The 21,777-nt window shown below is 46.0% G+C and overlaps 1 protein-coding gene across 1 annotated transcript; it reads right to left on the bottom strand.

Annotated features, from left to right (window-relative positions):
- Positions 1–3,424: 3,424 nt before the first annotated feature.
- Pmaip1 (phorbol-12-myristate-13-acetate-induced protein 1) lies at positions 3,425–10,831 on the bottom strand. The gene is made up of 3 exons (XM_015997626.3): positions 10,591–10,831; positions 8,177–8,335; positions 3,425–5,752 (listed from the first exon to the last, which is right to left on the bottom strand). The coding sequence occupies exons 1-3, from the start codon at positions 10,640–10,642 to the stop codon at positions 5,649–5,651; spliced, it is 315 nt and encodes a 104-aa protein (XP_015853112.1). The 5' UTR covers positions 10,643–10,831; the 3' UTR covers positions 3,425–5,648.
- Positions 10,832–21,777: the final 10,946 nt, after the last annotated feature.

Raw genomic sequence — 21,777 nt, 5'->3', positions numbered from 1 at the left:
GAGAATTCTCTGTTTAGCTCTGTAGTCCATTTTTTTTTAATTGGATTGTCCGGCCGGCATTTTGATGTCTAGTTTCTTGAAGAAAATGGCAGTTTATAAAGGGAAAGGGGGAAATCCCATGTTGGATGAGTTGGTTTGATTGGGCATGTTAATTAGGGCAGACAAAAGGGGGCTTTTGATTGCTGGACTTTAATATTTTGATAGCGGGACCTTGGTAGTCAGCCTTAAGAATGAGTCTGGCATAAGAAAGTGTCCAAATGAGGGAATAGACCTTGGTGGCTAGCTTTTAGGGATGTAATCTGTGGTTCACAAAGGAGAGGGAAGAGGGATGGGCAAGGCCTGCCAGAGCCCCTTCAAACACCCTCTTGCCTTAGCCTCCTAGATGCTATATGATAACAAGCATGAGCCACCGTATCTAGCTCTTTGGGGGAATGTTTTAAACATTAAAATGTGGTTCTCCAAGGGCGTGGCGTATGACCCATCCTTGCAGCCCCAACACTGAGAAAGCAGAGGCAAGCAGACCTGGAGTTCAAGTCAATTCTAGCTTTGGCAACAGAGTGAGACTCTTGTCTCAAAACTGTCCAAGCCTGGATAAGATGTCTCCGTGGGAAAGAGTGCTTGCCGCATAAGCCTGAGGACCTGAGTTTGGATGCCAGCACCTATGTAAAAAGCCAAAGTGAGGAATGGGGCAGGTGTGTGTGTGTGTGTGTGTGTGTGTGTGTGTGTGTGTGTGTGTGTGTATGTGCTGGCAAACAGGAGGATAGCTAGGACTCACTGGCTCCAGGCTCAGTGAGGGACCTTGTCTCAAAAGAAAAAGATAGAATGGGACCTCCTCCAGCCTCCAAACTGGCATTCCCACACTCTGGCATGCACACACTCACACACACACAAACACAAATTCACATATGTCAAGTTTGTGAACTCTATATTAAAGTCTCCACTTGTTCTTCCGGACACACAATTCTAGCTCTGAAAGCTTTGAAGCCGGGAATTTCTCTTGCACAGTCTTACACAGCAATCTCTGTGCGAGCCTCTTCCTGCAAAGAACTCCCAACCTTCAGGGAGCTGCTTCCCCACTTCGGCGGGGTCTCCCCCCCAAAAAAAACTCTTTATCCCTCACTTCCTGTTAAAGGAGGCAGTTTACACTCCCTCCCCTCAGGTCATGAGACGCTGTGAGGATAGAGGTAAAGATAAGGCTTCAGAAGTCTGTTTCCTAGTTCTCACATTCAAAGAGGAAGGTCACCGCATTATGCCTACTTCTGCACATGACTGGTTTAGGATGAAGCAATCCTTGCAGGCCGAGCGCTGGAGGCAGAGGGAGAGGCATGAGGTCAGCGCAACTGGAACCACAGAGCAGCTCAGTGCGATGGGACCCATGCAGCAGCTCGGCTGAGGCAAGGGGCAGGGCAGCCACACTTCTTAGCCCACTATGCTCAGGGCACCTTGACATCACGCCGAGTGTTTTCTCGTTTTTTTTGTTGTTTGTTAAGACAGGATCTCTCTCTCTGTAGCCCTTGAACTCTCCAAGTAGACCAGACTGGCTTTGAACTCGGAGATTAGCCTGCCTCTGCCTGTCCAACGCTGGGATTGAGGGTGTGCACCCGTTCTCAAAAGAGAAACATAACCACCAAGCCAGCCACAAAGTCTTTATCTACAATGATGTAACTGCCTGTAAGATATACTAGGGCAATGGTGGCACAAAGCTTGTGGGTATAACCAGTTACTGACTTGACTTAATACCCACTCCACAAGATGGAACCCATACCTGACACTGCTTGGGTGACCAAGAACCCGAGACTAGATAGCCCAGGGACCTAGGGTAAAACTAAACAATAATGATCTAAAGGGGAAAAAAATGCAATGATAAAATGACTCCTGAAGATATTCTTCTACACTCATAGATTGGTGCCTTTCTCAGCCATCATCAGAGAAGCTTCCTCCTGCAGCAGATGGGAACACGTATGGAGACCCAGAGCCAGACACTACTTTGAAACATAATCCCTCCCCTCAGAGCCCAGGAAAACACCACCAGCCCCCTTCCTCCCTCATAAGAGGAGTCAGGAAGAGTGTGAGTCAGAGGGCATGGAGGACACTAAGAAAACAAGGCCCTCTACATCAGCAAAGCTCCTATGAACTCAGACTGTGGCGGCATGCACAGGGCATGCTCCAGCCCTCTGCCTGTGCACATGGCTTCCGGTTTAGTGTTTCTTTTATGGGATTCCTGGGTGTGCAAGTGAGTGGCTCTTGGATTCTTGTGTCTTCTCTTAGGCTCTTTTTCTTCTATTGGTTTGTCTTGTCCAACTTCCATGTGGTAGCTTTTTAATCTTATCATAGTTTGTTTTGTTGTATTTTTAAAAAATGAATAAATGAAAACCTAACCACTAGGGTTAAGGTTAACAACTGAATGGTCACCTCTGCTGGGAGAGGGAAAATCAGTCTTCCCAGTGACACTAGAAAGTATATCAACCACTCCAGGACAGGCTTCATATTCAGTAGTTGATCAACATGTAATTGGGCTCCACAGTTTGTGCTTTTATTTGGTTACAGTTTGATATTTATTTTTCTTTTTGGATGTGGCTTTGTTTTCCTGTTTTATTTTTTTCGGGGTGGTGGTGGTGGTTGCTATTGTATTGTTTTTTGAGAAAAAAAGTTAGTTGGGTGGTAGGCACGGGGAGGGGATTGGGAGAGAAGAATATTATCAACATATTTGATTTGAAAATTGTTTCAAACAATAAAAAATATAACAAAATCAAAAGCTGAGCAGAGCAGCATGGCCCTCTAATCCCAGTGCTCAGTGGGTAAATGTGCTAGTCACATACGCCTTGATGGAAAGAGTACCAACTCCTGAAAGCTGTCTTCTATGAGCCAATACAGCTAAGCAGATAAAGACACCTGCAGCCATGACAACATTCCATCCCGGGATCCAAAGTGGAGGGAAAGGATTGCTTCACAGACTGTCCTTTGACCTGCACACACACACACACACACACACACACACACGCACGCACGCACGCACGCACGCACGCACGCGCGCACCCCAATAGATAAATGTAACTTTTTAAAAGTTGCCAGGCAGTGGTGGCACACACATTTAGTCCCAGCACTCTGGGGGAGGCATGGACAGGTGGATCTCTGTGAGTTCCAGGCCAGCCTGGTCCACGGAGTGAGTTCTGGGACAGCTCCAAAGCTACGCAGAGAAACCCTGTCTTGAAAAAACCAAACCAAAATAAAAGGTGCATTGTGGCCTCATTAAAGCACCATGTATATAACCACACATATATAGTATTTTTAAAAATGTGGAGTAACCATTGACCTCTGATACACACCTTCCCACACAAACATGCACTCAAACACACACACGAGATGTCTGTGTGCTTAATAATAAACTTCTAAATTTACATAAAACACACGGGAAGACTGGCAGTATTTTTCAATAGCTGCTACAGTATCCAACTCTATTTAATAGTTCAGACTACAATATCAGTTTTCGGAAACATACATATAAATACAGTCACAGACCATAAATACCCATTTGGCAAAATGTCTGCCTTTAGGCCAAGAAAAAAAAAATCTTCAAAGTAAACAACCTTAATGCTGAGGCCCGTTAACAACTGAGGTAAGTTCTTCCAAAGTGACTAGTTCTGTGACACCCTTCACATGGTTATGAAACCCTTGTCTCATAACAAAAATGAAACTGGCACACATGTTCAAACGAAACAGCAATACTTCAATTATAAATAAGTAAAATAAATATTATTCCTGGTAAAACTCAATCGTGAGATTATCTCCCTTTTTGGACAATTTTTAGTTTTCGTTAACAGACAAATTAAATGCGTTTACAGGGTTGAGTTTCAACGCACGCGGACACCGTGGGGAAAGATCAAACAGAGTTATGAGAATATCCCATCCCATCACTTCTGCGGGTGTCACTTCCTTGTGGACAGAACAGGCAACATCTTTTCAGTTCTTGTCAAGTATGCACTCACTGTCGTCACCTTGCTGTATAAAAGACTATCCAGCTTTGCACTTAAGACTGGGGTGGCCATTTGCTCATCCCCCAGCCCACCCCCACAGCCATCTTAATCCTATTTGTTGACATGGCCTTTTGTCAAAATATAAACGACAGGAGCAGAGTGCTGTCTCTAGAGGCAGCTCGGTTATCTAACATCCATGTTTGACAAATAACATCTCCTGCTTTTTAAGGCTCAATTTTGTTTATATTCCCGCTTTTAAAACCCTCTCAGCCTTTGACAGTTTCCGAGTCTTAGCTAATACAAGTAATAAAAAATGAAGACATCCCTTCAGCAGACAGATTTCAACACCTTTGCGTATGTACTCAGTAGTGGGACAGCTGGGGTTAGGGTGTCTTAGCTTTAAAGGAACCTCAATGCTAGTTTACAAACTAGGCGTCCTGCCTTACAACACTAACGAAGCTATGCAGAAATCCCTTCTCTTCTTCAGTCCTTTCCATGCTTGTCATCTTTCGTTTTTGGTAACAGTCAATCCAGAGAGTATAAGATCATCTCACGGTGGTTTTTGTTTACATTTCTCTGAATCACTCATCTTTGGGCCATCTGCGTGCCTTTCAGGGAAATGTCTATTCCAGTCTCTTGCCTTTGTTAACCAGGACTGATTTGTTATTGACTAGTTTGAGTTTCACATTTATAGCCCAGATTGAAAATGAAACTCTAAAGCTGGTGTGGTAGTGAGGGCTCGGGAAACAGAGATGGGTGGATCTCTGAGTGAAGGCTAGCCTGGTCTAGAGTTTCCAGGGCAGCCAGAGCTACAGAGAAACCCTGTCTCAAAAAATACAAAAACAAAACAAAAAAATAAACAACAACAACAAACCTCTAAGAAATACTTGTGGCAGGTAAAATTTTAAGAACTTCTTATGAATCTTTTACTAAGTTTTAATTGTATCAACTTAAAAAAGTTTCTTGTTTTTCATTGTCTCAGGTTACATAAAATCTCAACTCTCTTTTTATCACATAATAGTCAATCTGCAAGAATTTTACTGGCACCAAGTAACCTTGATATACTTCTAACGTTTCTTTTTCTTTCAGTGACTTGGTAGTTTTCCATACTTTCCAGTTAATGGTTACAGTAACACACTTAAAAGTCACCTAGACAGGCACAAGAGGTTCATGGTGACCTATGAAATCAATATTCACTATAACACTTAATGTTAACAAAAATGAAATGTTTCCTCTCAGCAGATTAAGTGGATGAAACTCAACAGTACACAGTACTCTGGAGTTACTGTCAAGTAGGGAAAAGCAATGCTCAACAACTCTCCTCCACCCTGAGGCAATCATTTGCCACACCCCTCCCCATGGCTTTTGACAATAACCTCTCGCAAAAACTCCAGACCAACTCTTGAAAGACAGGTGTATTCCTAGTTACGTCCCTATTTCCATGACTCCTCTAGTCTTGTTTTTAAAATAAATGTGGTTTCCCGTTATCACATCTCAAAGGACGATTTCTGAAAACTTTCCTGAAGAAATTCATTTCCATCTCATTCATTATCCGTGCTCAGGGAACCTCCTATATCCCTCTCCGTCACATCACAGTCCATCCTATAATAGACATTTGCACCAACTGGGAACTTCCTTTCTGGGAGTCCCTTCTTGCAAAAAGGTTTGAAGAACTCAGGTTACTAAATTAAAGAGCTTGGAAATAAAATTCAGAAGTTTCTGCCATAAATTCAGTTTGTCTCCAATTCTCCGGAGTTGAACACACTCATCTTCCAGGTCTGAAAAAGAACAAACATAAACATTAACTTGGACAACAGTTCAACTGTAAACCAGCAAGAGTTAGCACACTGCTCTGACAAGCTGAGGCTCTCACAGACCACTTCAACTTTAGTGCACCTGACTTCCCCAATATGGTGATATAAACACACATAAGATCAGGTAAGAGTATAAACATTTGTTTTGATTTTTTAAAAGCTCCCTAGATAAGGTCAGTTCTCCTCCAAATATAAAAATTACACGCATTAAATTTTTATCAGCAGTACCATTAGTCAGTAGCCCTTTGTGGTCTCACATGATGTCATCCTTTTCTCATAAGGTCCAGCAAAGAACAAAAGCCAAAGTCCAAGCACTTGTCCTATTTTCAAGTAGACTTGATCTTCAAATGGCATTATCTCCTAACTCATGCCTCCCTCACAGCAGAAAAATATAGAGTCTTTAGGAACTCTTTTCCCCCCATAAGAATCATATAAGCTTACTGTAAAGTTGGGGTTTACATTTTAAAACAAACTTATTTTGTTGATTTGAAATAGCCTCTGGCCTTAACCTGCATTTGTAGCTGATGACCTTGAACTCCTGATCCTCCCTAGTACTGTGTGCTGGACTTGCAGCCTAGCCTTCTAAAATCATTTTCAAATTTACATTGTGGGCTAAGCCAATTTATTTCTACAAGCCCAGTCTGTATCAATCCATTGTCTTAAGCAGAGAAGAGTGATTCCCATATTTACTGCTTTCTGTCAACTTAAGTATAGTGATTGGCTGGATGTTATTAAGAAAAATGCTTTCAAGTAATTGAGTCCCCTAGTAAGCTTTCTGCTAAATAAATTGAATATTGATCATAATTTCAATTTTCTTTCATAATTGACAGAGATCTTAGGAATCATTTTGACCACTTTGATTCACTTTAAGGCAATGAACTTTAAAACTACAAATTCAAAAATGACAGCGTTTTCAAAAATGACTTGGCAAACTTATGAAGGCACAAAATAAATGTAAGCTCTGACTATGCAGTAAAGAAAACATTTGAAACTACATTTCAGCCAACAAGAGGCAAGTGACCCCTTCCTTAACCCATATGATGGCACTTGCCTAATTCCTGTACGTGTCTTTCTTTGTGGGCTTCAAGGCTAAACATGGGGGAAAACAGACATTTCTTTTCAGTTCAGTTAAGTGGGTTATATTAGCACAAAACCCTTTTAAAAAACATTAGGGCTGCTGGGCGGCGGTGGCGCACACCTTTAATCCCAGCACTCGGGAGGCAGAGCCAAGGCATATCTCTGTGAGTTTGAGGCCAGCCTGACCTACAGAGCGAGATCCAGGACGGGCACCAAAACTACACAGAGAAACCCTGTCTAAAAAATATATATATATATATGTAAAATAAATAAATAAAAACATCAGGGTGGTGGGTCAGGTGGTACTGCGCTGCCTAAATGGACGTAGTGGCACACAAGCTGTCAATCCCAGAGATAGACAGGAGAACCAGACAGCTCAAGGTCAGCTACTACTAAATGAGATCCTGTTCCCTGCCACACCCCCCCCCCCAAAAAAAAACCCACTATCCAGCACCCAATTGGGAACGTGAACAAAAGAACTCCCGGACATCCCAAAAGGTGGACTGAATGTCTTCCATCCAAGGAAGCACCAGAGAAAGCTGACCTAACGCCAATTAAGCCGTCAGCACACTAGCTCTGTAACACTTTCTCAGCACGCCTACCGGGCTGAGAAATAAAGGAGCGAAAAGTCTACTACTGCAGGTGTCTGAAGGAAAAGCAGTCCGACCTACAGAGTTCCGGCCCCTAAGCCGCTGACTGCAGACCTGTGTTGATGAGATTCACAAGAAAGAAAAAGGTGGGGGGCGAAAAGACGGGGTGGGCTGAGAACACAGTGATGCAATCGGAGACAAGAGAATGCAAAAAAGAACTCCTCCCCACCTGCTAAGCCCCATGCTCTCATCCAACCTTCCCAACAGGGACCGTAAAAATGTTAACTAAGGAGGAAGGCCCCCTGGGTTCCAGAACTCAGGCATCCCTACGGGGTGTCTTTAAACCTTAAACAGCCCAGAATGGGAGAACCGGGTCCAGAAGCAGCTTAAGAACTGCTTTTGTTAGTCCCAGGAGTGGGGGCATTGACGGTGACAGGTGACAAGTCCTCTGAGCTGGGATCCCAGGGACGACGATGCCCTGCCTCCAGCAGCGCCGGGGAGGCTTGCCAGTGACTATCTAGGGTGGCCGGCTGCACGGCCCCTCCCCGCCCCCACCAGCTGTGGAGATGGGCAACGTGCAGTGGACAGAAGCCTGGCTAACACGCAAGCTGCTGCAGCTTCGAGAACTTTCTGATGGGGTTCCTAAGGCACGCGCCAGGCAGGCGCGAGCTCCAACGGATTAAGCCTGGCCTCCGCAGCCCCGCCGCGCCCGAGCCCGCACCTTCTGAATCCGGCGTTGGGCTTGAGCTCCTGGTCGCGCTCTTTCGCGCCTTCCTGCCAGGCATCTCCGCCAGCACCGCAGTGATGTCGGGTTCACACCGCGCAGAATACAGTTTGTCTCCGATCCTCCTGAGCTGAGCTGCGAACTCGGGCGCTAGCTCTAAAAAGGAAGCAAGCCCTGGAAATTAACACTGACAGCAAGCCAACCCGTGACCCGCAAGTTAGCACACCCACCTAGGCAGCATCCTAGGATGCTATTTGGGCATGCTTGTTTCCCTAAGGACTTAGAATTGTGTGCACCCACACACCAACCCTGATAGATCAATACAAAAGTTACAAATACAGACGTTCACATTAGCCAACACAGTGAGGTCTCCCTTTTATCTCTCACTTAAGATTGACCAGGGAACAGAAGTTGGGTTTCTGAAAACATGCGCCGTAGATCTGCTTTTCAAATGGCAAAGTGTCATTGCTCAATGATGCCCTCCTTTAAAAACTTGATTTTTTCCTTATAAAATTTTACTATAAAAGCCCACAGTCCCGAAAAAATTTAAAACCAAACTTGTTTCCCTACAAGCCTACTTTGTACTATTTCACATCTATAGAAAAGAAACAGAAGAAACGTTAAATTCATGTCTTACTACCTTTTAGAATTTAGCTATTCTAATAGCTGAATAATGCTAAGAATAATTAAAGTAACTGAATATTAAGAAAATACTGTTACAAGTAAAACTAATATAAAATCAGTCTACTTTAAAAAAATATTTCCAAGACCCAATTCTGGTTGTTCTCGTACCCCTCAAGACTGTGTCCAAAATTAATGAATATAAATTAAAAAGCTGGTCTACTTTGTAACCAAGACGCCCGCTGCTTAAATTGACAGTGAAGGCGAACTTTAAGTACATAGTAAAACACGCTCTCAAGCCTATTTTTGGATAAATTTCTGTAACCGCTGAGTGAAACCAGAGGCCCTAAGAGATTTCATAGTGTGCCATGTTTTAATGAGTTCCAGGGTCAAATATTTTCAGAAATATTCATAGAACACTCTTTTAAGGTAAAATGTATTAACATGCAGGTTTTAAAAATTCAGCATAAAAATTGAGAAGTCCGTATTTCTAGGAGCGATTAGTGCTTTGTCAAAAGGGGGAGAGGCAAAAAGCAGCTCAAAGATCTCAAGGCCACAGACATGCTGGGCATTGGCTCTACCACTGCGCTTCACCCTAGTTCTACTGCCTTGATTTGGGAGGGGGAATTGAGTTTTTGAGCCGGGATCTCACTCTGTAACAGTGCCGGGCCTTAAACTATACAGTCCACGAGGATTCTCCTGCCTCAGCGTCCTGAGCGCTGGAGTTAGAGGCAGGGACACCCGGCAACGTATTTTTATTGGAGTTACACATTCACTACTTGACCTCGGGACTCCCTGCTGCTCGTTAAGTCTGTCCAGACATGCCATGTTCATGTTGGACCTTCCTGAAACATGGTCAGAACACTTGGACACGACCAAAAAAAAAAAAAAAAAAAGGGCAAAGCTTCTCCATCTAGGTCTTGTTAACTACCTTCACACTTGCAATGTATCATTCTGAATTGCCCCTTGACCTTATAAAACCATAGGAGAAACCGGGCCAGTAACTGAGTAAACACCAGTATGCCCTGCAAAGTTATTTCCGGACCAGAGCGTTGCAATCCCTTAGCAGGTAGGTGACTGTTACCTTGGATTAAGATTTATAAAAAAGAAAAAAAATAAGAAAATGGGATGGGGGAACCGACCCTCAACAGTGACAGGGAGTTGCATGTGAGTGCCTGGAGTGGGAAGAATTGATGGATGAGAGTCGAGGACCAAATACTATTCTCCTGGATTCCCCTGCCGTTCCCAATCTGGACAGTTAAAAAAGCTGCTCACTGTCAGTCTCAACCCCACGCCTCTATGGATCCAGGGTGTGATAGCTGGGAGAGTCCGAGGGGCAACGGGAATCGGGATGAAGGGGGGGCTCTCAAAAATGGCCTGGAAAGGAAGAGGGCCTGTCAAGGAAGCGCTAGGCCCGGAGGCCTCTCCCACCTCCACCTGCGGCTAAAACTATCTTCCAGTCCACAGCCTGCACATGTATTTTCTTTTCTCCTCCTGACCACCTGAGCAAGTAGAGAACCACCGGGCGGATGGAAAAGATCCTTTCTGGCCTAAAATGCACCTGCATCCCAATGACACGATGGCCTGAGCTCCCCCCGAGGCCCGCAGTCCTGGCAGAGGCCCTGGAAGAACTTTCTAGACGCCTCGGAAGGCGCGAGCCGGGGAGCCGATTTGGCCCGAACATGCAGGCGCGAACATTCTGGCCCGAGCCCCGAAGGGCTGAACCGTCCGACCGTGACCTCGACCCTGACCTCAACTGGGTGTCCGCTGGCCGAACTGCTAAGAGGTACCTGCCCACGCTGCGTTCGATGGCGCGTTCGGACGCGCCTGGCTCCGGGGCATCTCCTAAGCGCCGCGGCGATCTCCGCTGCGCACCGGGGGTACTGAGGTCCCCAACCTGGGCTCTGCGACTCCCACCGGGCTCCGGCTGCGCGAGATGGACCGAGGGTGCCTCGGGCCAGACGCACCGAGCTGCCGCGGGCTGCACGAGCGCAGGAATCCTGTCTCTTGTGGCGCCCCACGCCTGCTCCCGGGTCTTAAAGGGGGGGACTTCCCTGGTGACGTAATTTGACGTCAGCCCGCCCGTGTCCCCGCCCCTGCGAGCCGCGGCAGCGCGGGAGCGAAGTGGAGCAGGTCTCGAGACGCCCCGTAGCGCAACCTGCCGGGACAAGCCGCAGACCGCCTCGGCGCCGACCCTCAGCGGGGGGCGCAAGAAGGGCGAGTCCTGCTCAAGCCCCCAAATTGCTTTCTTAAAAAAAGAAAAAAAAAGGTGGCAGAGAAGGATCAACTTTGAGAGGTCCGGTCCACCACGGTAGCAGTGGCACCCTCCAGGAGTAGCTCAGAAAATCTTACTAGGAAGCGAGGTGGGGGCGGGGTGAGACCAGGCGCCTCGGCTTTCTTAGTCTCCGCCTATTAGAGACAAATGTAAACAACCCGGGAAAGGAATGGGGAAGGGAAAACTTTTTTTTTTTTCTTTTCTCAGCGTTCTAAAATGTGGATGCATCGTTCCAAGAAATGATAAGACGAGGTCTTCACTAGCAGACGTCACGTGAGCAGAGTCCCAAGTTCGAGTACAAAGTTAAACTTGGGGAAAGCTGCGTACTGACTGCAAATGGTTAAAACAGAGGAGATAGTGTCTGCGTAGGGCAGGCGCGTGCGAGTGTGGCGCCGGGCATCGGGCTGGTCCTCCGGGGCGGGACTGGAATTGTAGAAAAGCTACGCACGTTTCCTCTGGATGTGTTGATACTGCACAGAAAAGGGACCACCTTCAACTATGAAAAGTCTAAATCCTTTGTGGAGGAAGATGGGCTCTCTGGGAACCGGGACGTCTTGGCTCACTGTCTGGCAGGCACTTGAATAATTCTAGGTATCAGGCTTGGAGGCCTTCATGATAAAGATTTGGGTTTGCATTTTCTCGTCCTGTCCTCAACCTGACCCTCGGAAATTTGGCCACTTTTCAGATGCAAAAATAATTTGATAGAGATTAAATTGCCCAAGCTCCCCTATGCAGACAGCAACACCCCTCTGAAGTGAATCTAGGCAGGCCCACTGGAAGCAAGTGCTGTGACCCAAGAGGGCCCTCCTAGCAATCACAGGTCTCAGAAAATAGTGCTTTATTATCGGCTCTGTTTAATGCGGACCCTCCGGGTTCTATGCAGGCAGCTGCAATGAGTCTTGGAGTTGTTCACAATAGTTTAAGCCTGGGTTTGGGGGTCTATTGGAAAATAAACTCCAGTAACTCAGACTTCATTTTCCAAAAAAGTAACAGGTAAGCACAGCGTGGGAGCCAGGGTTAGAGGGAGCTGGGGACCCCAACGCCCGCAGCTGGCCGTTCTTGTTTACGTTCGTCGGCTCCTGATTGCTTCTGAGCCTGTTTGTTTTCCTTAAATCGTTCAATCCGCACGAGCTAGCAAATATTTATTTATGGCGTGGCCCGGAGGAGGCACGGACACACTAATGAACTAGTGAACTAAACCACTCGGGTTTAGCAACTTTGTTTTAAAGCTGTTGTTGGATGTTTCTGAGTGAGGTAAATAGGGAGGGGCGTGTATGAAACAAATTATCGCCACGTGACCAGAGTTTCACAGGCCCCTACTGATGGAGGGGTGGGACCTGGGTTCCTCAAACCCCTCTCAAAGCTCACATTGACTTCCTTTGTTCATTAGAATACCGTCCATTTATTAATGGCATCAACTAATAAACTTGCTTAAACCACACGGGCTCTGAAATGTAATGAATACACACAGTGAGAAAAGCAAATTATAACACTGTTTACCCACAAGGCTTCCTGTGGCCATCCTTCCTCTGATATTATCATTATAAAAGATTGTTGATCCATCAAGGATATAAATCTTAGACAAACCTGAGCCTTTACTGGAACTACAAATTCTACTTAAAAAAAAAAAAAAAAACAAAAAGGAAGGTATAGTAGACTTCAGACCAGGTCTAAGCAGGCCATTGATGGGTGACATTTTTAAGACTTCCCCCTTGAAACAGTGCGTAGAATGTTTTTTTCCTGGTCTGCTGTTCAATGAGGAGAATTAGAAGCCAACTGTGAAACGTCCCTCTTCTCTGTGTACCTCATAAAATGTCATTGTACACCAGCTATGCAAGAAAACTACTCACGGGGCTAGAGGAGCTAATGAAATAGTGAAATTGTCATTAAGTATTCTAATCTCCTACAATCTGGGGGGGGGGGGGAGAAACAAAAACAAGCACACAGAAAGCGCTGATAAGGCTTTAAAAGCCATGACAGAGGAGGACCAAGCTCCAAGATGACAGTTCCAGCTGCAGATGTGACTTGGTTGGTAGAGCGCTTGTGCGAAGCCCTTGGTTCAATCCCTGACACCGCACAAATCAGGCATGGGGCTCATAAAGGGCACTTGTTTTTAAGATTTTGTGTGTGTGTGTGTGTGTGTGTGTGTGTGTGTGTGTGTGTGTATGCATGTGAGTGCAGGTGCCTGGCAAGTAGGAAGCTGTTCAACATGGGGGCTGGGAACTGAACTCAGGTCCTCCAAAAAGAGCAGCATGTAGCCAGACACCTGTGACCCACACCTGTGAGTCTCCAGCCTCCACTTCCCCGGTACTAGATTACAAGGATGTGCACCACCACACCCAACTGCCAGTGTGTGTCTTTGTTTCTCAAGACAGGGTTTCTTCTCTGTGTAGCCCTGGCTGTCCTGGAACTCGCTCTGTAGACCAGGCTGGCCTCAAACTCAGAGATCCACCCACTTCTACCTCCCAAGTGCAGGGATTAAAGGCATTCGACACCGCACCCAGTTTAACGGTTTAAAGAGATATAATCAAATTATGTGAAGTTCAGAAGAGTGAACGTTTCTCCTCTTCAGTTATAGCTCACGACCTGTTCCAAGCTCGTAGGCTGCTAGACCTGTGTGGTGAAGAACTGAGCTGTTTAAGTCAGGTAGCTTTAGTACACTGCGCATGTGCCGGCAGCCCTGGCGCAGGCACTTGGGACCCAGCAGTTTGAAACATGAATGTGGAGCTGAGAACAAAGTATTTTCCAGGTGTATCCCTGTGTCACTGTGGTTCCTCTTCGCTTGTCTACTGAAAATTGTCTACTTTCGCTTGACAGCTGAAAGTAGATAATTAGTAACAACAATGAGCCAAATTTACCCCAAAAGTTCTGCTTGCTTATGGTTAGAAATGGACTAATCATTCATACATTTCAAACACAAAGACTGAAGAGCTGAACATGAGTAAGGAATGCAGGGATATTTAAAGGAAGCCTTTGATGAAATATGCAATCTGTATGATCTGTTTACTTCAGGTTTTCCTGGAAAGCGTGTTTGTAAACAAGAAATTTATCTGATGCCCCAAGCAGTTAAATCTCTACTGTAGGACAGACCCCTGTGCAAAACTGTCTAGAAAGTGTTCTTTGACCCCGTGGGATCTCCAGGAGATAATTCAGTTTCCTTTGAATAAAAATGGCTTGAGCCTGGCGGTGGTGGCGCCTTTGATCCCAGCACTCGGAAGGCAGAGGTAGGTGGATTTCTGTGAGTTCGAGGCTAGCCTGGGCTACAGATGGAGCTCCAGAATAGCCAGGAATTCACACAGAGAAACCATGGAAGGAAGGAAGGAAGGAAGGAAGGAAGGAAGGAAGGAAGGAAGGAAGGAAGGAAGGAAGGAAGGAAGGAAGCCAAGCCTGGTAGCTCACATTTCTAATCCTAGTATTCAGGAGCTTGAGGTAAGAGGACTGCCTCATAGTGAGTTCCTGGACAGCCTGGGCTACAGAGTAAGACCTGTCTCAAAAGAAGACCTTTGAATAATGAGAATAGCAATAATGATAGCTATATGTTGTTATTGCTTTGACATCTTTTTAAAAATATTCAGCAGCCTGGCAGTGGTGGTGCACGCCTTTAATCCCAGCACTCAGGGAGGCAGAGGCAGGTGGGTCTCTTTAAATTCGAGGCCAGCCTGGTCTACAGAGCAAGTTCCAGGCTAGCCAGAGCTACACAGAGAAACCTCGTCGCAAAAAACCAAAATAGTAATAATAATAATAATAATAATAATTTATAAATAAATGAAAAGACATAGCTGATTCCAGAGCTCTGGTTGGACCTGAGATTCTGCATCTTTTATCAAATGCTGGTGGTTTTGGTTTGTGGACAGTTCTGAGTAATAGACTAGAGGGCACTAGAGGGGGCCATGGATACTAACCTGACAGGTGCAATATATTTCGCATTAATGCTGTGCAAGGAACATTGTGGCAGATCGTGGGACTATCCGGGGTGTCAGCTAAGCCACAGGGAAGGGAATCTGCATCCAAACCTGACATGTCCATGAGTCAGCCAGGCAGTGAAAAAGGAGGCTAAAGGGAAAAGTGGGACCCAGATGAAGAGGGAGGGGGCAGTGGGGGAGGATGTGCTAGAGGAACTTGGATATTCTTGTCTGTGCAATAAGGAAGCCACAGACCGGTTTCACGCAGGTGGGTGAGGCGATCAGATTCTGATAAGGTCACCCAGGCTGCAAAGTGTGGGGGGGGAGGGGTCAGTTGGACGGAGCTCTGAAACAGGCGCGACTCGGGACAATGTATGGTAATTCTCATACAAGATGGTAGTGTCAGAAGGACAGTGACAGTCCACTTCCCTTATCCCATTTCCAGCAGTGTGTGCCCGGGGAAGGACCGCATTCCAATTGCATGTATCTTGTTTTTCAGCCTAAATGTACTTGACATTTCTATGCTATATTTATTAGCTCTCTAGGGCTGCAGTGATAAGAGACCATGGACCCGGCGGTTGGAAACAATAGAATGTGTTCTCTCTGGTGGTTCTAGAAGGCAGAGGTCTGAAATCAAGCTCTCACCAGGGGCCGCGTGTGTTCCCTCTGAATGTTCAGGCAAACACCTTGCCTCTCGCGTCTACCTCCCAGCGTCTGCACTGGCTCCTTGGCATCCTGCGACTTGTAAATGTGGGACTCCCAGGTCTGCCTCAGTCAGCACTCTCGATTCTTTTATCTGTGCCTCAGCAATCCTCCTGCCTCAGACTCCTGAGCACTGAAAGTACAGGTGTGCGTGCCACTACGCCCAATCTCTTCTTGTAAAGATACCTCTCGCTGTGTTAGGGCTCACTCCAAACCAATATGACCTCATTTGAATGTGGTTACATCTCCAAGACTGTTTGCAAAGTCATATTCACTAGTTGGAAGGCCTGGGACCTTACACAAAGGAGAAAGGTTCATAACTAAAACTTTTTTTTTTTTTTTTCAAGTTGACAATCATGATTAACTATCACACATCACCTGGACATGCTACTAAAGTCTGGCTTGGTGAAACAGTTTATCCATGTTTATCGGGAGTCTTGAATATTTCTTTGACCCAGTATAACTAAACCCTTAACACCTCCCTTTATCAACTCAGCTGTCTTTAGTAACACACAAAGGCCTGGTGAGTGGGCTCAGTCAGCAAAGACACCTACCCCAAGACTGAAGACCTGAGTTGGATACCCAGGACCCACCTCCCGAACTGACTCCCAGAAACTCTTCTCTGATTGTACTGTCTGCATTGGACCAGGCTGTAGAGTTTCCATACTCAAAGCTGCAGTCTTCATTTTGTTCTCTTTGGATGCCTGTTTTTCTATTTTTTTTTTTCTGGAGTATCACAGATAGGACCACCAAATGTATTAGTGCTTCGTTTTATTTATTTATTTGTTTAAAAAAAATACAGAAAAAAAAATAATAGTGTGTTTCAAAAGGGCCAGTGAGAGGTTCGGCATGTAACTGAGTGGTGTAAGCTAGGGTTCATCCTCATGAAACAAAGTACAAGCACCTGCCAGGGGAATACGGGACACAGGTCAGGACTGCTTGGGTCTTTATGGTAGTATAATGATTGATTTTCAACAAGTCCAATCAATTAAGAGATTCCTTGGAGAGACTATTAGTCAACGCTGTGTTTACCAGAACACCAAATGCTGATAACACGATGTTTACATAGTTATTGACTATTACTTATACAACCTGTTCTTGTAGAAAAACAACACAGTGATTACCAAAGTGTGGTCTGTGCCAACCTCAGCATTAACCGATGAGCTTATGCAGACCTGAGCTCCCCCAAACTCCTTCTGCCTCGAGCTTCCCCGGTCACACCGATAGGAAGGGAGAGGAGGAAATGGTGTCTGACCTTGGGGTCGGGGAGAGGGGTGGGGGGTGTGGGGGGGAGGGGCCGCCCCCACAGTGGAATCCTTGGTCTCTAGTTTGTGTCACTGTATGGGGGAGGCTTAAAGAGGTGTGGCCTTTCCAGGTGGTGGTGACTCAGGTCTTTAATCCCAGCCCTCGGGAAGCAGAGGCAGGCAGATCTCCGTGAGTTCGAGGCCAGCCTGGTCTACAGAGCGAGTCCAGGACAGCCAGGACTACACAGAGAAACTCTGTCTTGCAACCCCTCCCCCCCCCACACACCTCCCAAAAAAGAAAAGAGGTGTGGCCCTGCTGGAGCAGGCGCGTCACTAGAGCTGGGCTTTGCCGGTTTAATGACTCACGGTTTTGAGTTCACTCTTCCCCTTTCAAATTCCTCTGTGCCTCGAGGTTCTGATTCCAAATGTGAGTAGTCCTCAGCTTCCTGCTCCTACGGTCACTCCACCTTCATGGACTCTAACCCTCTGGGACTTTAAGCCCGAGTAAAGACTTCTATAAAACGATCTTTCCTTCGTCACGGTGTTTTATCACAGCAATAGAAAACTAACTAAAAAACTAAAAAGTCCCGTATGCCTGGAACCTAGCACTCAGGAGGCTGAGGCAGAAGGATTGCCAAGTGTTTGAGGCCAGTCAAGTCTCTATAACATGACCGTGTCTCAGAAAGACGTAAGAAGAGAAGGGGGAGGGGAAGGCATTGGCAGCGTGATTTAGCAGCAATCATAGAAAATCCTTGGTCTTGGCCACCCTTTCGTTAACACTTGCTATGGGGGGAAAGGCACAGTTTAAATAAGTGATAGGCGGTCTGCAAGACTCCGACATAAGCAGACAGATGGAGATAGTGTAACAGGAAAAGGGGGTTAGACTTTGCGTGTCTCGATGCCTCCAGGGTTATCACTAGCGTGTGGATGTGTGATCTGGACAGTGACTAATGGTGCTGCCTTTAGGAGGAGATGTACTCCCTCTGATTCTGGCAGAGGAATTGGAAACTGAAGGAGCCACTTTTTTTTTTTTTTTTTTTTTTTTTTGAGACAAGGTATCTTTGTACATCATCCCTGGCTGTCCTGGAACTTGCTCTGTAGACCAGGCTGGCTTCCAACTCATAGAGATCCACCTGCCTCTGCCTCCCGAGTGCTGGGATTAAGGCCACCACTGCCCAGCTTGGAAGCCACGTTCTTGCTAACCATCATTGGTAGTTATTTAAAGTGCCGACTGCATGCCAGTGTGGCCCGAGCATCACTGACATCACTGTGGGGCTTAGGAAAGTGGTGGAGACCACCACCTCCACTGCCAGCCTCCCAGGCTCTTCCTCACCTTCCTCACACCCTCTTCTGAACCTTGCTGTTACCTCTGCCTGGAAGGTTCCTTCTCCCGATCCTTACCTGTCTGTACATTCCTCACTCAAGATGCAGAACAAATACTACTCTCTCCACCACGACTAAGGAACAAGGGGCTACATGTCAGTGTGAGTGTACTTGCGTGCCTTAAGGGAATCCCTGGGTTGAACCCCCGGCACAGTGAAGGGGAAACAGCCCTTCTCTAACGAGCCTGCCTAAAATTGCAGTCCAGTGACTGCCATCCACCATGCAATCTTTTTATCGAATTGTCTAACTTGTTTATTATTTACTGTTACTTTTTGTTTTGTTTTTTGTTTTTCTGAGACAGGGTTTCTTTATGTAATAGTCCTGGCTGTCCTGGAACTCACTCTGTAGACCAAGCTGGCCTCGAACTCAAGAGATCTGCCTGCCTCTGCCTCCTGAGTACTGGGATTAAAGGTGTGCGCCACCCCCACCCAGCTACTGTTAGTTTTTTGATAGAGCTGGAAACAATTTTCCCCCCTTGGGTTTCTGGGTCTTCACACTTGCAAGGCAAACACTTCACTGACTAAGCTTTCCCCACACCGTTCCCTTTGAAATTTAGCCCTCAGGAACTCAGACCTTGTGTGTCCTGCTCTTCCCAGTGCTTAGAAGGACTGTGTTAGGTGCATGGTACATTCTGTAAGTAAATAAAAGCAAAGCTAGTCTGGGGATGAGGCTCCATTGCTAGAGTGCTTGTCTGGCGTACACCAAGACCTGGGGTCCATGTCCAGCAGTGTATAAAACCTGGTGTGGGGGTAACATGCCTGTAAGTCCAGACCTTGGAAGGTCCAGGCGGGAGGACCAGGATCAGAAGTTCAAAGTCATCTTCCACATATAGCAAGTTAAAAAAGTGTGTGTGTGTGTGTGTGTGTGTGTGTGTGTGTGTGTGTGTGTGTGTGTGTGTGTGTGAACAAAGCCACTAAAGGCTTTCTACTTCAAAGCAGTTTATGGAGTGGATTTTTTCCCCCCATATTCCAATGAGAAAAGCCAGAGCTGGGAGAGATGAAGTCCCTTGCCTAAATTCACAGAGCTAATAAGCAAAGAGAAGCAACTGTAACCCCAAAGTCTTACTCTAAGCCTGTCAGTCACTAATGAGTAAGAGGATGGTCAAAGTCGTGACATACACTACGCATCTAAAATGTGCCCCTTTGCTTTCTACAAGTATTTCCCATTAACAATAAGTGCTTGGCTTTAAACATTTCAACGCGCATGTTGGGTGTTGTGGTGCACACCTTTAACCCCAGCCCTTGAGAGACAGAGGCAGGGAGATCTCTGGAAGCTGGAAATAAGGAGCTCCAGACCAGCCAAGAATACCCAGAGAGACTCTGTAACAATAACAACAACAAAAGAGATTCAATGCTCAGAGAGAACAGAACAAAGTGAGCTGCCCTGCCTGTCCTCTCTAGGCTGTCCCTGTTGGGAAGAGGACAGCTGGGAGGGGACAGGAGAGGCCTGAGTGTCAGAGCAGCTCCAGGACACGGGCACAGCCACAAAGTGAGGAAGAGCCACCAGGAATCCTAAGACCTCGGCGAGCGGCATTCCGTAGTAGTGTGTGTGTGTGTGTGTGTGTGTGTGTGTGTGTGTAGCCTGGCACAGACTAGACAACACAGAAAGCCTTCTACCTCAGAGCCACATCCTCAACCCTTGCTTTTCTGAGACAGGATCTTCATACAGAGTCTCCAATTTGTCATCCTTCTGCTTTCCAGTGTTGAGATTAAAAGTGTGGGTTGGACAGACGGCTCAGCGGTTAAGAACACTGGCTGCTCTTCCAGAGGACCCGGGTTCGATTCCCAGCATCCATAGAGCGGCTCACGGCTGTCTGTAACTCCAGTGCCAGGGGATCTGGCACCCTTGCACAAAGATACATGCAAGCAAACACAAGTAAACCTTAAAAAAAAAATACACCATCACACTTGACTTTCACAACAGTGTTCAAGAACAGTCCTTGCATAAACTGCTATGGTGCAAAAATAAAGTTATGGTTCAACAATAATTGATCCAGCAATAATCAGTAGAAAGTACAATTTCAGAAAGCCCTGTCCCAGCTGGGCGCGATGGCTCACAGTGGTCATTTTAGAAACTTAAAGCAGGAATATACCATGTATTAGAGGCCCCAATAATATATTCCAGAACAGCCTGAGATGCAGAGTGGAAACTCCCATTTCAAAAATAAAAATAAAATAAAATAAAATTCAAGGCTGGGGAGATATTGGTCTTCCAGAGGACCCGAGTTCAAATTCCCGTACCTAGATGGTGGCTTAGAACCATCTGCAATTCCAGTTCCAGGAGGACCTAATGCCTTCTTCTTGCCTCCAGAGGCATCAAATATGCACATTGTATACATACACACATGTAGGTAAAACACTCATCCATATATATGTGTGCAAATTGTATTTTGAGACAGGATCTTACCGTGTAACCCTGACTGGCCTGGTACTCGTTTTTGCAGATCATGCTAGCCATGAGCTCACGGAGCATCTGTCTGGTTTTGCCTCCGGAGTGCTGGGATTAAAGGCATATGCCACCATGTCCAGCAAAAATGAATAATCATTTTTAATCTCACTTGTAACAACAAAAAATTGTAAATATTATATATAGGCTTATGCATATGCAAATCCTAAGTGAAGCACCCTGATTTTTTTTTATTTTGTTTTATTTTACAACACCATTCAGTTCAACCTAATAGCCACAGATTCCCCTGTTCTCCCCTTCTCGCCCCCCTCCCCCCAGCCCATCCCCCATTCCCACCTCCTCCAGATCAAGGTCTTCCCCGAGGACCGGGATCGACCTGGTAGACTCAGTCCAGGCAGGTCCATTCCCCCCCTCCCAGACCGAGCCAAGTGTCCCTGCATAAGTCCTAGGATTCAAACAGCCAACTCATGCAACGAGCCCAGGACCCAGCACCAACGCACAGCTGCCTCCCAAACAGATCAAGCCAAATGACTGTCTCACCCGTTCAGGGGGCCTGATCCAGTTGGGGGCCCCTCAGCCTTTGGTTCATAGATCCTGTGCTTCCATTCATTTGGTTATTTGTCCCTGAAAGCACCCTGATTTGATACTAAAATACATAACGGAAGATTCAGTCTTCAACGGGTGGTCTTTTGGGTAAATCTATAAATGCAGTACAATTCCATGTGCTGTCTCATGGGGAGTTCTTTAGTGGTGTAAAACAATGGCAAACTGCTTGTAGCACTTATTAAATATTACAAGGCAAATGTAAGGACAATGCTATAAACACAAATAAGCAATGAGAGGAGAGTTAAACCTACAGACCTCGATCTCTGTGAATTGGAGGCCATCCTGGTCTACAAATTGAGTTTCATGACAGCCAGGACTGTTTCAGAGAGAAACCCTGTCTTGAAAAAACAAAACCAAACAAACAAAAATTTTGGACCTCAAAATAGGGAATGAAGCACATCACTGAAAAGACCTTTCAATCAGCAAGATGGATTATTCAAAAGTAGTCAAAGATGACTA

This window comes from Peromyscus maniculatus, chromosome 19, assembly GCF_049852395.1.
Source record: "Peromyscus maniculatus bairdii isolate BWxNUB_F1_BW_parent chromosome 19, HU_Pman_BW_mat_3.1, whole genome shotgun sequence".
Classification (NCBI taxonomy): Eukaryota; Metazoa; Chordata; class Mammalia; order Rodentia; family Cricetidae; genus Peromyscus; species Peromyscus maniculatus.
The sequence above is the reverse complement of the archived record's forward strand: the minus strand, read 5'-3'. Positions and strand labels throughout refer to the sequence as shown.

Coding starts and splice junctions, on each gene's coding strand:
- Pmaip1 (XM_015997626.3), bottom strand. CDS start 10,642: ATGCCCCGGAGCCAGGCGCGTCCGAACGCGCCATCGAACGCAGCGTGG. Junction 8,336..10,590: donor ATCGAACGCAGCGTGGGCAG/GTACCTCTTAGC, acceptor CTTCCTTTTTAG/AGCTAGCGCCCGAGTTCGCA. Junction 5,753..8,176: donor CCCAACGCCGGATTCAGAAG/GTGCGGGCTCGG, acceptor GTTCTTTTTCAG/ACCTGGAAGATGAGTGTGTT.